The 15,681-nt window shown below is 36.3% G+C and overlaps 1 protein-coding gene across 2 annotated transcripts in view; it reads left to right on the top strand.

Moving 5' to 3' along the window:
• LOC136838433 (ras association domain-containing protein 10-like) overlaps positions 1 to 5,927 on the top strand; it is a 551,306-nt gene extending 545,379 nt beyond the window's left edge. For both annotated transcript variants that reach the window (XM_067103347.1, XM_067103346.1), the window contains one exon: positions 4,522 to 5,927. In XM_067103347.1, coding sequence (XP_066959448.1) covers positions 4,522 to 5,734 — 1,213 coding nt within the window. In that variant the 3' untranslated portion in view covers positions 5,735 to 5,927. The remainder of the gene's footprint in view (positions 1 to 4,521) is intronic.
• Positions 5,928 to 15,681: the final 9,754 nt, after the last annotated feature.

Consider the following 15,681-nt stretch of genomic DNA (forward strand, 5'->3'; position numbering starts at 1 on the left):
ACTGTTTCCTTATAGAGGCAAGAGATGTTCGACCTTATAAGGAGTCAAAGCTTTTTTTTTTTTTTTTGTTCTTTTCCGATCACTGACATTTCAGGAGAAAGTACTTCTGCTTTTTTATCGCTTATTAAGTAATTCAGTTGCCTCTGAGACACAGCGTGCGTCGAGGAGATTGGCTCGAAAGGAAGTGAATGGGTTTTAATTTTTTTGCGCCTTCTCAAATTGATCACTGTGATATCGTATGTCATTCCTGGATGCTGAATAATCAAATTCGGTAGTTTTTATGATGAATTGGACTTACTTAGCCGAAGCTCATGTCCACACTTTCCTCCCACCCTTTCATGCTGCCCGGTTTTTCAATGAAAATACAAAAAATTAATTGAGTAAACTTGTCATAAACACCAAAAGGCAAGAAAGAAAAAAGTAGCCCGTATGAGTCGGAGTTACCCAGCCATCCCAGGTGAAGGGTACAAGCTTGACCATCCGAGTTGCCAGCTAGGAATATTCTCCCACAGCGACTGTCTCGATGTTTATCATACAAATTCGTGCATTTCACTCATTCGCACCAACAAGCCTTCACCACTTATTTGCATGTGAGTGAAATTTCCCTGAAGAATAACAGAATATGAACGAAAGTAAATTTACCTGCTTTCGCCAGCCGGCATCTCGAGGTGAAGGGCAAGGAGGCGAGGGCAAGAATGGCTTGGGTATTGTGGCACCTTCGGAGTTTGCTTCTGTGGTGCCACGGGGAAGGTCCTCTCTTCCTGTAGTCATTTGGTTGGTTTCTGTGCTTGCGGATTTTATCGGCATCGTGGAATTCCGTGCAGTCAGTTATGGTGACAGTGTGTTTGATGGCTCTGCCTCGTTGGTTATCCTGCTTGTAGAAGTCAAAGCAAGGAATCGTGTAACTGCTATGGCAGAGTAAGGCCTTGAGAAGGATAAAATGAAAAAAGGAGAGTGCTGTGAAATGCCACTTCGAACTACACAGACCCAAGTAGTGTTTTTTATCAGAAATCATATCGTGCTAAGCGTTTACGACTCAAAAACATGTTGATTTGTTCAATTTTTTGAACAAGTGTTGTGCGTAATGAACAAAAACTTTTTTTCAGTGTAGTGTTGTTTTAAATGCTGGGAAGAAATGAATAGTATTTTTTTTCTCTTCAAGGCTGCGAACTGTATAGTACTTCTCACATTGTTATGCTCGTTCGTAAATCTGAAAGATTCGAAAGAACGAGATTGTGATTATCAAAGCCATCGTATGTGACAGTGAAAGATTCCAGAACAAATACTGAAGCCACGAAACAAAGAGTGAACGAATAGCAAAGAAAATCAAATTTAAAGAAAGGTTTACTAACACGTCCTTTGAATCGCAAGTAAAACTGCTGCCAAATATTGCATGTTGATCCCGAGGACAGTAAACAGGACCAAAGGTGATACTACAGACTTATCACGCACATAAGCTTGTTTGTATGCTCGACGCATCCAGCGACAGCAGAGACAGAATAGCGAATAAGACGACATGCCGTTGCGACATATGCCCACGAGACATCGATTTGCAATAGCACCGGGGACGTACGTTCGTAGGACCTGACACAGAAAGAAGAAAGTTTTGCTTTTCGCTTTCTTCTCTCGCTGCCTTCCTCTTCCCCTGATGAGTGAGCGGCAGAGGATAAAGACTGGAAGAGGACAGAGGACGCAGAAGATCGAATGACGTACAGAAATAAGATGAGAGCGCGAGGGAATGAAAAATATCGAGAAGGGAAATGGAGGTTGGGGTGGGGGGGTGGGAGGGGGTGATTGAGAGAAGGGAGCCCTCCCTGGAACCGTCCCTTTTAGACACCAGCCATCCAAGGCCTCGTACGCCCACGGTCACGCTAAGTAAAAGGGCCTCCTCGATTTGTAGCTGAATGAATCGTGCGGCGAATGTAAAAAGTCTGGCGCTGCTCATTGAGAGAGAGAGAGAGAGAGAGAGAGAGAGAGAGAGAGAGAGAGAGAGAAAGCTTTTTTGTTGACGATGTACTCTAGGAAGTCGACCTTTCAACGTCTCATAGTCTTACTTGGGGCAGTCTTGTGGTTCTTTTTATAGGCAGAAATTTAATTTTCTTTTTACCTTATTTTATGGACGTCTGTTTTTGCTCCCTTTAACTTTTTTTTTTTTTCTTTGCGAAAGAGGGCTTTAAGGTTTTATGGTTTGGCCAGGGCTTTCGCATAGACATTGTTGTGGGATTTGCTTATTGTAACGCGTTTCTTAGGTAAGTAGAAGGTACTGGATAGTTTTCAACTTAAATTAATGTAGGCAGACATAGTATCCCGTTTTTATTTCTTCATAGAAAGAATTTCGGAATCTTCTGATTTCAAGTGATTTATCAGGTATTTCAACAACTTTGGTTATGTTAATGATTTGTTTCTATTATTAGATGAAGACAGTAGAATACACTTGACCATACAGTACAATTGACTATATTTATTGCATACGTTTTAACTTCTAATATAATTTCAACAAATTACGTTTTAACCGACACAACACAAATTCGTACCAACAGTCCAGTAGAAATTGATTCTTGAAAAATCTTCCCAGTTCTGATCAGTGTTAAGTTATTCCACGTTATGAACAAAGGCCTACTCATGTTATAAACAAAGTACAGTCATGTCACAGACAAAATCCATGTCATGAAAGAATAACAGTGTTAGCAGTGTTTTTAAAAATACAGTTTATTCACGAATCACGTTGTGTCATACTAGTTACTATTTTATACCCATTAAACTTGTTCTCGTTTCTTTCAAAATAAATAACATAACCTTATTAAAGTAGGCGTTCTGGAAACGGACCAAATTGGTGATTAGGATTTTTTTTATGTGCGTCTTGAGTTTAATTACCCGCCACCATGAAGTTTATCCGGAAAGCCTGCAGACCAAGATGCGGAACTCCGCACTTTAACATATTTTCTCATTTCAAAAGGTATGGTTAGCCTCACCCTATTTTAGCTCTTTGGGCTTTGTAAGGTTAAAGTGCTTGTGTTAATACCTTTTACTTACAGATTTTTTGTAAGTATGGTTATATTTAAATGCTGTGTGTTGGTGTCTCTACACACATTGTATAAAACGGAAGAGGCTTTCTTATCCAGGAAGCTCTAGAATGTGTGGATGTGGTTGTACCAAAAGCACATACACGTGTTTCTATATATATAATATATATATATATATATATATATATATATATATATATATATATATATATATATATATATATATATATATATATATATATATATATAAAACTATACATTTTATATTTCTGTACGGTCTCAGGTTAAGAATGTTTCCTCCAAAGGTTTGGCGCCATTAACTGTTGGGAGTTGCATTATCGTCATTTCAGTAGAAAGCTCGGAATTGTCATTTCCTCCCCGTAAGTAGAGAAGCGAATTGTTCGGTATATGGAGTGGTTGCGTAAAATAATTTTTCTCTCCTCTAATTATTCATATTCTAAACTGACTGACTTAATTATGAGATGAAAAACCGGAGTGGCTTGGAGACATTCTCAAAGAACTGTTTCGTCGGGAAAGTTTTAAGAAGTTCGGTGTTGTACGAACCCGCGTTTGCAGGTCTTCTTTTAATTATTTCCGATGGTTATTTTAACTGCTCCATGGTCACGAGTAGATGGCTTTCGTGAGTCACTGCGACCCGGGTCGCTTCCGAGGTGGTCCGAAAATGTTGTGCCATTCACCCCCTTCCCCCCTTTTTTATTTAATCACGTTTCTATGCAGTCGCGAGGTATGTTGGTGTTTGCTTTGCAACTACAGTATCTGTTTCTCTTTACGGTTAACATTTTAAGCTATCTGACATCCAAGTCTTTGTAAGCTAGACTTAATTGACAGATTTTGTCTTTAAATTTTTCTGTTGTTGTTTGTTGTCTAATGGCTTCCGAATTAACCTTAGTTACCAATTTGTTATTGAAACATGAATTTACGATTTGTTTTTATTAAAGATCAGTTAATATTGGTACAGTAATCGGTTGATGAGACTCCATTTTGTTTCATTTTTCAGCATGTTAAAATCTCTTGTGGTTCATCGCTCGCACTCATAACATTTTTTGTGTATTACTGTGTTTAGTAGAACTTGTTAAAATTTTTTGTGGTTCATCAATCACGTGCACTCATAAAAATTTTTATGTATTAATGTGTTTAGTAGAACTTATTGTAAGGTATTTTCAGTTCAATGTCAAATTAAGCCAATACATTGCTGAACTTTGACATAGTCTTGTCATTGAGATGTATGATCAGATAACAAAGAGGCCTTGGTGTTTTTATTTCCTTAATATTCGTAAGGTGGTTAGAAAAATAATTAAGCAATTTTCTTTTCAGATCTTTCAAAAACTTCCTCATATTACAGCTGGGTAATGGCAAGTCTCATTGATGCTTTCCTTCATAGACTTTCCCTACCTTAAGGTTCAGGTCGAGTAGACTACTGAGTGTTCTTGTTTTTAAGTCTTTTACCTTAATATTTTTGTTTTCTCGTCTGTTTCAGTGAGACAATGGAGAGACTGATGCGTCTGGTAGTAGCACAGGGAGAGACTATCCAGACACAGCTGCGTAGACTCCAAGAGCGAGAACATCAAATCGAGCAGTATGAGCAGCAGATGCACCTGCTTCGCGTACAGAACCTGGGCACCGACTACCTGCTTCATTCGTACCTCAAGGACGAACAGGGTGAAATGAAAGATGAGCCTGGAAGCGAGGAGAAGAGCAACGACTCAGGCGTCGTAACCGAGGAGAGCGCTTTGAACCAGGAGGAAGAAACTGCCGTTGCGTCTGGCACTGACGAACTGGATGAGATTGTCAGACTTCTGACTAAAATCGAGCACATGAATACGCGACTGTTGCATGAGGAAGAGGCATTAGCTGGGATGATGAACGCTGTGCAAGCTGCTGACGAACAGCAGAAAGATGAAGCCGAAGTTTTGCAACAGGAATTGGCTTGCGTTGCCCTTGCACATGCGCAGTTGGTTTCCAACGTGCGACAGAATGAAATCACCCTCAGAGAAATGGAAACAGTTCTCTGGCAACAGCGGAAAGAACTGGAAGCCCTTCTAAGAGAAGATACAGAGTCAGATATGGAAACGCGAGCTTTACAACAACATCTCAATTACATCATCCACCTCCCACCTACAGCTTTCCGTTTACCCGAGGAGGAGGAGGAGGATGAGGTAAGTAAAAAGCCAGTACCAGCACCTGCCGCAAACTCAAGTGCTCCTCCACCACCACCACCACCATCATCATCAGCAGCTACAACAACAGAGAGGGTACCCCTTGTAACTGCCCAAAAACCTACTAATGGCAACACTACTTTAGTTTCTATTCTAAAAAATAGCAGTACCAAAAATGTTATATGGGAGGAGGACGAGGAAGATGAAAGTCCGCCTCCTCTTCCGTCCTGTCCTCCTCCAGTAATAGACGACGAAGATGATGGGGACTCTGCAAACAACAGTAGCCTTTGCGTGAGTTCACGATCTAGTACGTCTTCGGAAGCGTCTACAAGTAGCTCTACCAGTGGTCTCAGTAATAAAGTGCCTGATAGTTCCGCACCAAATAAGTCAACGTCCTCCTTGAAGTCGTCAAAAACCTCCTCTGAGAGAAGTGGGAAAGACACAGACTCTACAGACTCCAATTCAGATACAGGTTTAAGTTCTCTGCATAGCAGTAGTGATGAAGGTGTTTACGTCCTTGACACTCTAGTATGAGAATTAAAAATTTACAGTTGCCTGACACTTGGTGAAAACATTGACACAGTAAGTTGTCAGACAAACTGAGAAGTAAAAATATGCTATAGAGCTCCATATTAGTAGCTCATTTAACTGATCTCATCGTAGAGGTATTCAGTGTAGACAGTGTACAGAACAGTGTTATAAAAATATATAAATATATATATATATATATAAAAAAAAAAGGAAACAAAACCAGTGAACCAAAAGTATACTCAGTGAGCAGTTCGGTGTATCATAAACGGCAATAGGTATGTGAACATATGTAAATGAGATATAGATATATAAATATATGTATGTTTCTCTATAAATCTTTACTTGCTGTAGGGAACTGTGCCAGTGCCTACCCCACAAACTGGTGAAATGTCAAAGATATTTTTATTCTTGTTTTATTTTCTTGGTGCCTTTGGGAGGTTCACCTCGAGCTCAGTGTTGAAGCTTTATCATGAATTTTAAGGAAGTACTTATGTGACAGTAATAGGGAGTTAGCATGCATTTATTCCATTTAATACTCTTCTTACTGATTCTTCAAACGTTTCATTGTAATTTTCCTTATCCTTGCTTGTTTTGTTGTATTTTCTACTCACCCAAAGATCACTGCTTCTACTTGATACTCAAGGTCAAGTATTAATGAAGACAGTGGTTTGCACAACTGCCCCCTTTTTTTTAAAAGAATGGTAATTTGTAATTGGGCGTGAAGGATTTTCATTAGAGGTCTTATCTTTACCATGTTACCAATGAGTATTACATAGGATATATATTAAAATATTCTTTAGATCTGAATGGGCTTGAAATACCTTAATGAACACTTTTTATAAAAATAGTTCTGAAGTATCATGCAGATAGGGAACCATTAGTATGAATTAGTAATGTTGAAGAATGAGGTCTCATATTTTGTAATTAGTTTTGGTATTTTTATTTAAGTGTTATCTCTTCTGTGAGAGTGCAAGGTCTCATACTTTTATATAGATCTCTAGATTCCATACCATCTAAGATACTTAGACATGGCATCAGTCTGGATTTGTTTTGTGCAGTGTATGAAATCTTGGAAACTAAATCTAGAAAATATCAGGTTCGAAAGACGCAAGTAATGCATAAGAAAACTGATCTAGAATTTTTTAAATGTTTAACAGAAGTAGAATAAGGATATGGAATTTATTGTTATCAGCCTGACACTTCCTGTAATATCTGACAGGATAAGGAATTTGTACGGATAGTTTTCCTGCCGTGGGTGTTGTAAGGTTTATAACAAGCTATTAATATGCTTCCTTTTTTACAAGTTTTTGTGATGTAAGAAAAGCCTTTAATGAAATTCCTTGATATAGCCTCTAGATGTTCCATTTTTTTTTATTCCATACTAAGTGTTTGTATATTGATATATATATTGGAAAGATAGTACAAAATTTGTTCATATGAAATGAAAAAACAATGATTGGCTTAAACTAGTATGTAAGCCATATGGTGTATTTTTTTTCATGTCTTTTATGTATTTTCATATAGTTTTATATATGAATGTGTATGGAGGGGTTTAATGATTTGAGAGGTAGATAGTTGTATATTGTGCCACTTTTGTGTTTCTTTGTCAGATAAATTATATGGAGAGCTCCAGAAAAAATGTGAGTTACCTCTGTATAAATAGTTTGGCAAGGTAATGTGACCTTAAATTCCAGTGTACTGTACTGTAGTCTCCGCCTTGTGAAATATTTCCAAAACCTTTCAGCTGCGAGAACTCTCACCATTAAAATGCTTGAAAACTATTTATTAGAGCAAAGTTGCATAGCATTTAAAGATTTATGTACTTTGAATATATATTGGAGGTTTGGCTACTTTTTGCATTCTTTATTAAAGGAAATTCATGTTATGCACATACATCACATTAAATCTCTTGACCAAAAGATTGTTCAGGAACTTATGTCACACATGCAGCACTGTTATTAATATTGTCACATAACTTTGGCAAAAAGAAGTCAAACTTTCTTTTCATCATTGTGATGTATTAGCAAAAATAATAAAACAGTCTTGAAATGCCTACAGTATAGCATTGTAGGCATCTTCTCTGTGAATCCAACAGCATTTGGTTGAACTGTTGTTTTGCTCCTTCAAATGCATATCATCAAATTGATCACCTGTGTCAAACAAGTTGAGGGGAATTTTTATGAACAAAGTGTTTGTGGCTGTGACACTGGATTTCTGCTTTGATTATTATTATTATATATTATATAGGAAAAAAGTAACTTAAAGCATTGTCTACCTAGAACTTTGTGATCTTGTGGTTTTTCAGAAAAATGTTTAAAATTCAAGTACCATACATATAAATATAAATGGAGTGGAGTACAGTTTTACTATGCATATACTATAAGGTTCCATAAAATTCTCACTCAAAATGAGAGGCTACTCTTTACTTATAATTTTTAAGTATTGAGATTAATTTCTTACTTTTAAGCAAATACTCTTGCACTTGGAAGAAAGTTGTACATAAGTAGATTGAGCGTTTTTTTTTTTTTTTTTTTTTTACTGATCAGACATTGTAACTATTGTAACTATACAAAATCCCCAAACCTGTGCATTTTAAATTATATTAATTTCAAGGTAAACAATTTAACATTCATTTCGAGTTAAATTTTTAAGATCAAACTGCATTACAAAACGTAGCAATCTATATGTACAATTACTTACTCAAATATCTTCACGATAGATATCATCTGAAGAGCAAGAACACCCGTTCACCCAGTATTACAACAGTATTATATTTAATTTCTGTTACACATAGGTTAACTATAGCTTCCTTCATACGTATACATCTTGTTTAGCATTCTTTGTATGTAAACATGTTTCTTACACATTTTCATAAGTGTCTTTTGTATGTAAACATTTTTCCTGCCTTATTATTTGTGCCGCATATCATTCAGGTAAGATTTATCCAAACTAAAAGTTTTTAAAGTTGAAAAAATTGTTATTTTGGAATCAATACTTTATACTCTGGTTTCCATCATCATTAACAAGGAATGCAAGGAAAGTAAATTTTTGTTTTTACCCATTTTCAAATCTTTACCAAAAAATCATTAATGTGCAATTGTAATAATTTTGAATTTTATGTCTTTGCAGTCAGTTTTGCCTCAGTGCCTTCTTATACTTACTATATTTCAGGCTCTTTTCATATTGCATCTTGGTACAAATGTGTATATTTTTAGAAACCAATGATGATTATATCAATATTTTTATGACTGTACATAGTGTAGAAATTTTATAATTCATGTACATACAATATTGTCAACAATAAAATTCACACCTATGGATTTTTCTTTTTTTTCTTTGTAATTAAGAAAATTCACCATTTCATAATAATTTTCCCCAACTTATAATTTGCAGAGTTCCTGAATGCAAAGATGAATACAAGTATTTATATGGCACGTCATATTGATTCAATGCTGCTTGGTTTATCGGCACAAGGCGATACCTTCTGGAAAACCAAAATGTAAGTAAACAAATATTACATTATATTGGTGACAGTCATTGCAGTATATAAGAAAGTAAAAACTCCTCTAATATTTATCTTGGATAATTGATTTCTTTCTATTAATGATTTGGTCATTTATAATTATAGTAGATCACTGTAGCCACTACTGAATCTAAAATTATAACACTGTTTACAAGTTTATCTGCTCAAGATTGAAAAAGTAAACCATTCAATACTAACTACCTGCGGTGTACCCGTGGTGCTTTCAAAAGGTAACCAAGCTTCCAAAATTGGGATGGGACTGCTTATGTAGGCTACCTGCAAACTGTGGCGAAGATGACTGAAACCTTGACACCACAAATCAACGTGATAAATGGTAGAACTTTACAAGTGGGGATACCAGCAGTAGCATATAAGAAAGATGGCAGCAGTCTTATTCTGCTTCATATGAAAGGCAGAAGTCCTGTCTGGAATGCTACCTCCTGGCAAAGTGGAGATATCCTGACAGCAGAAATGGCTGTTCAAGAATGTATCGGTAATGTATGGATTCCAGCCCTTTAACATACCAGCAGCAGCTGTGACTTGAAGAAAAGGCTAGCATTTTATCGTGGGCATTAATGGCACTCTTCCTGTGTCTTGGTGTCTCTCCCAACAGGTAAAAGGGCATAGACCACTTCTCTGACTTACTGACTGCCAGGCTAAGTGGAGGAAAGCTTTGTTTGTAAGGCAGATGAGGAGCCTGCTTTTCAAGTATGTATAACATGAGTAGTGGTGAATTTATTTTGCATACTATCGGCATTGTTGCTCCACCTTTACCTTACTTTTAACCCATGAAATGTGGGTGACTAAATGGAAAATGTCAAAGGTACATTACGAAAGAGTGCTAACTCACCTCCAATCTCTTGATTTACCTTACAGACTTGCTCATGAAGTTGAACATTTAGAGTTGCGGAAAATAACATCCTAGTGCATAATGAGCTTATTTGGCTAGTTTTCTTATTTAGTGACTGTTCTTGTGAATCTCCATGAAAGGAGCACAAACAAAATACAAGCACCAAGGACACTGATGACATTTCATGATAATTCTGGTTTATTACTAGCCCAGGCTACCACCATGTTTCTTACACCTGCTACTACTGGTGTTAACCCCCTTTTCCCAAGCCAGAATAAATAGGGAGGGTTGGTGTCAGGAAGGGTACCAGTAGTAATCACGGTGACCATAATTATACCAGTTACTATAATTATAGTGACATCAGTTGTAGCAGGTGTAAGAAATGTGGTGGTAGCACAGAGTTGGAAACATGAATCGGAATTATCATAGAATGTTACCACTGTCTTTGGTTACTAGTATGGTGTTGTAGCCTCATTTACATTTAACATGGAAACATTTGTGCACTCTTCCTCCAGGGAGACTTTCAGAAACAGTTACTTAAGAAAACTAGCTAAATGTGCTGATTATCTACAATAGAATGTCTTACTCCCTAGCTCTGAAATGTTCAGTTCATGACCAAGTCTGTTGGGTAGTTCAAGAGATTAAAGAAGCTGAATTAGCTATGTTTCATGCTGTAGCTTCGCTATTTCCCATTCAGTCACACTACAGATGTCCAGGTACCTCTGAATGACATTTCTTGGGTTGACAATAAGGTAAAGGTGGAATGAGCATAGGTATAGTATGCAAAATACTAAGTTCGCCATTACTCCTCATGTTATTCATCCTTTACATTATTCAAAAGTAGGAGCCTCTATTAACTTTTTACAAACAAAACATTCCACTCAGCTATGAAGTGAGTCAGCTTGGCAGCAGTCTACATTTTACGTGTTGGGAGAGAAAAGTGCCATTAATGCCTAAGGAAGGATGCTGGCCCTTGTTTCAAATCCTAACTGCTGCTAGTTGGTTAGTGTTGGAATTTATACACTGCTGATACATCCTTCGATAGCTATTTCTGGTGTTACGGTATCCACAATAGCCAGGAGACAGTGTTCTTGAGAGATGATCTCTGCCTTACACCAGTTAGGAGACAAACAAAGCCGAAGGTATGTTGTGGATCCACACATTTTCAAAGTCGAACTTCTGCTAATTGGCTGCTGCAAGGGAATCTCAAGCCTCCAATATGCAAGGTGACAACTTGAAGACTGGAAGATACCTCCTAAGTTATCACAACAAGCTCATAATGGAAGACAGTATGAAAAAGCTGCAAAATAGTCCCCAAAAGTTATCAACAGTCAAGGCAGGTTTGCCCAATAATGCCAGGATACCCCCAGCTATTAAATATTCAGCAAGAGAATGTGGCCTGAAGTATATTGAAGGGAGCATGATCCTCAAAAACAACAGCTTTAGATTTCACTGTTTCAGCACTAATGCCATCACCAGCCAACCATCATGATACTTGCACAGCCAGCTTCAATGGAAGTTCACACCTACAGTGTCATCAACATTGTGGTTATGTGCCATCCACTTGATCTGAAAATGGTAGCAATCTTAAAAGAACGTGGAAGCAAAGGCACTTAATTACAAATTGGAAGCAGAGGAACTTGATAGCAAATTAAGGTTACTGCTGCATGTAACCTTGGTGGACTCAAGAATCCAAAACAATGATACAGATTTGGGAGCCAATGAAAAATAAGTGTAGCATCCAAGTCGGTCAATGCTATCCATGGAAAGCCTTATCCTGATTATCCTATCAAGTATCTTTAATAGATACTTGTGTATCTGGAAAATAGACAAGATCAGGGAATATATAGAAGATTGTAGAGAAATTTACAATCTGAAATTAAATGGTATGGATGACCGATCAAACTGATACACGACTTCCACATGGTGTATGTGGGATTGCAAAGCATGATGTGTAAGAGGCCTAGAATGGAAGCAGCATTCAAGGGTAACTTAATACATTGAAAATAGTTTGCACCGAATCCCAAAATGCCAAAATAATATTCAGTTGAAGGCTGGCGAGTTCACTTTGTGTAAAGAGCTGCTCGGCAAAGTACCTGGAGCATTTAGTGCAAGCTGCCTTTCTGTAGTGACATTGCCAGATATACTGCTATACTGTATATTACTAAGCCAAAAATGCTGATGGATCAGAGGATTTCAGTCTCTACATTCTCGATAATTATGATGACAAAACTTTAAAGCCACCAGCATATCGCACTTCTAGTCTCACAGTTTGTCCAGAGGATTGCTCTTAAATAAGCAGTGAAAATTGGAGCATGGTAAAGTTAAATAATTTGAACAGCTATTTGGGAAGGAACACAATGGACCAAATGGAAGTAAAAGGCACATTGTACGTGCTAGCCTTCTAAGATGAGTAAAAGATGCCTAGATGGAAAACAGACATCTGGTTTACGGCAAGGCATCACGAACAGAATGAAGAAACAGGAACAAAGGAGAGAACATGCATATGATGATCCTCCAACTTCAACAAGCACACCTGCTATTAAACAGACTGGCAGAAGTATGGCTCATTAACAATGAGGACGGCAGTAACTTGCCATCATTTGGTAATCACTGCTGGTAACCCACTTGTAATTTAACTTTGTGAATGGTTTATTTTTTGTCTTAATCACATAGAAAACTGTTCTGGATAACACAGATGGAATTAATATAATTTCATACTACAAAGTGTAAGTAAAATTAAATTCCTGAAAATGGACCATCTACAGTTTAAACTTCAATAATTCTATCATTAGAGACTGTTCAGCAAATGACTGTAACCAGTGTAATGTAAAATTTGTTACTTACATTTCTGTTTCAGCTTAAAGTTAGGTATGATACTGATGAGGCATCACCATTCAGCAAAAATGACAACCGATGTTTGTAAAGATACTGTCATGAAAACTGGCGTAATCTGCAAACGCTTAAAAGGACTTTCCCAGCTATTCTGAAAATATACTAAATGGAATTAAAATAATAAAAGAATTATACTGTAACAAGAGCATTTATTAGTTTTTAGTATAAAATGACTAGACATCTTAAACATTCCACCAGCCACACTTCCTCGTATCACAATCATGTCACTTGCAAGCATGACATGCTGCAGAGACAAAGAAAGAATCTGAGAAAATACGATAACACAAACGTAAAGGTGCATTTAAATTAGTATATATTTTACTAGGAGCATAATTAATAGTAAATTATACATACCTTGCATTATGTGGTAACCTTGTGATCAACATAGTGAAACCTATGTTTTGAAATTTTTCAAACAAAATTGGTTACAGCAGTAAAAGGTATTAATATATTCTCCAAATGTTACTTCAACATACAGACATCCTCATATGTATGACACTGAAATACTTTCAAATAAAAAAATTAGAAAGTGTCTAAAGAAAGAAACTAATAAATTCCCTGCAAATTCAGTTCTAATTAGGAACAAAAAATTTAATCGTTAAAAGAAAACTTGGAGCACCATTGGATTTCCACATCTATACCTCTATGACAGGACTGAAAAATATATTTGCAATGTACAGTGAAAATATTTACCAACACAACCTACTACAAACTGCAGCAAAACGGAAGAGGATTTTACAAAACTAATAATAGCATACAAATAAGCCTGAAACTATTTTATGATATTTTTATATTAACTAGGCGCTCAAAAGAATGGCACAAATATACCAGTAACCAAAAAGACATCGCCAAACTATAATTCACGTATGCTTTCAACATAAAAAGACTGCACTGGGAAAGGACAATTTTCCATACAAATCAAACAATGTCTACTGTACAGATTTTCTCATTGTCTACCTACAATCGCAGCATACACCACACTTCAAAAGGCTACAATCACTTTTAAACAAACTACTAGCTCTACTTAAAATGTTTTATCACTGTAAAAAACTATATAATTTATTGATACGATGTTTTCACTAGCAAGTTCTAGTTTGACTGATAAAATTCAATATTTTGATGTCCAGAACACTGCCAATGACTGTGGGTTTCATCCAAATTGCACATACTTTATCAAACTTAACCACTAACACCAAGTATAACAAACTTCATTTATTAATGACGGATTTCATAATTAGTAAGCAAGGATGTACAGTCATAAAATGGACTGAATGCATTGAAGATAATAAAGTAGACTGACAATTATTCAACCTGTGAATGACTGATCATTATCTAGTGTTACCTTCTAGCTAATAAATTAAGAAAAGTTAAAGCTGAGTTAAATAGGCAGTTTTTTTTTTTTATTAAATGGCAAGCAAATTATTCTACTTGCATCTTACCTTTTGCATGAGCATTAGCTCCTACAAGCAAGTGTATTCAAGCGAAACAAGGTGCCTCTTTGTTCAAATGTGACTGTATATGAAACACTAGAAAAATAGCCTAAACCAAAATACATTTACAAAAACTTAATTTCTGCCATGCTAGAAAGTTTCAGAATTGATCCACTACATTTACCTAGTACCATAAACAAGCCACCTGTAGTTAAGCAACAAACTTAATACAATCATTCTGAGGTACAAGAACAAAACATTGTCTTGTATGCAATGAGTATACCTGCCTTTCTGTAGTAATATCAAAGGTAATATCCTTGACTCTACGAGTCATTCAAAAATCAGCTACGCTAACAAGACAATTCTATTTTCTATAGAGCTCTGAAATCAGTCATTAAAAATATAACATGGGTGAATCTACATTTTTTTGAAGATACTGATATTACTATTATTATTTTTGATTCATTTTCATGAAAGCACTGAAATACAACTTCCATTTACATCAGAAACATCTCTGGTATTGTCAATGCTGAGAGAAATAGCTGTTTAACATTTATCCACAAGCACAAAACATCCCACAATTAAACAGGCAGTCAGAAAATTTGTTACAAGGGCTAATGCAAGCCAGTGACCTTCATGAGCATAAAGTATTGTACTGTTAGCTAAACTAGACTTGTAAATGAAAAAAGTCATTAAAAAATTATACACAACTTCAGAATTTAAGTACTTCAACCTAATTATTTTGACATGAGGTTTTAATGAAGAAAAATGGGTTCCTAATCTAGAGACTGTAAGAAATACTCTCAACAATAAGCCAATTGAAAATGCACCATCTAATTATTTTCCTAAAAGGAATGCAAGATACACCTTACAATTATTCTCTTTCGACCTGTGGCAGGAGAGATCAGTCTGAGAGCCCAAACCATAGCTGATTTTAACCAGTCTGAAGGTTTCATTATTGTATCCTGGTAACCAGTTGTTGAAAAGTATACTGAGTTTTGTGCATGGGAAGTTGACATATAAACATATACAATAACAAAAACATGTGACCTGCAATGATGACTTGATAGGACATAGAGCAGAAAGCTTGCAAGCAACACGTGAGATGCCATTATTATTCACAGCACTATGCAACACATTCCCAGAATTTTAATGCTGTTGGAGAAAATACGTTTTTTATTTACTCTCATGAAACTTAAGAGATTTAACCCAAACCTTCATTACTCCCTGTGTAATAGCTAATAAAATAAAA

The sequence above is a fragment of the Macrobrachium rosenbergii genome, chromosome 5 (assembly GCF_040412425.1).
Source record: "Macrobrachium rosenbergii isolate ZJJX-2024 chromosome 5, ASM4041242v1, whole genome shotgun sequence".
Lineage (NCBI taxonomy): Eukaryota > Metazoa > Arthropoda > Malacostraca > Decapoda > Palaemonidae > Macrobrachium > Macrobrachium rosenbergii.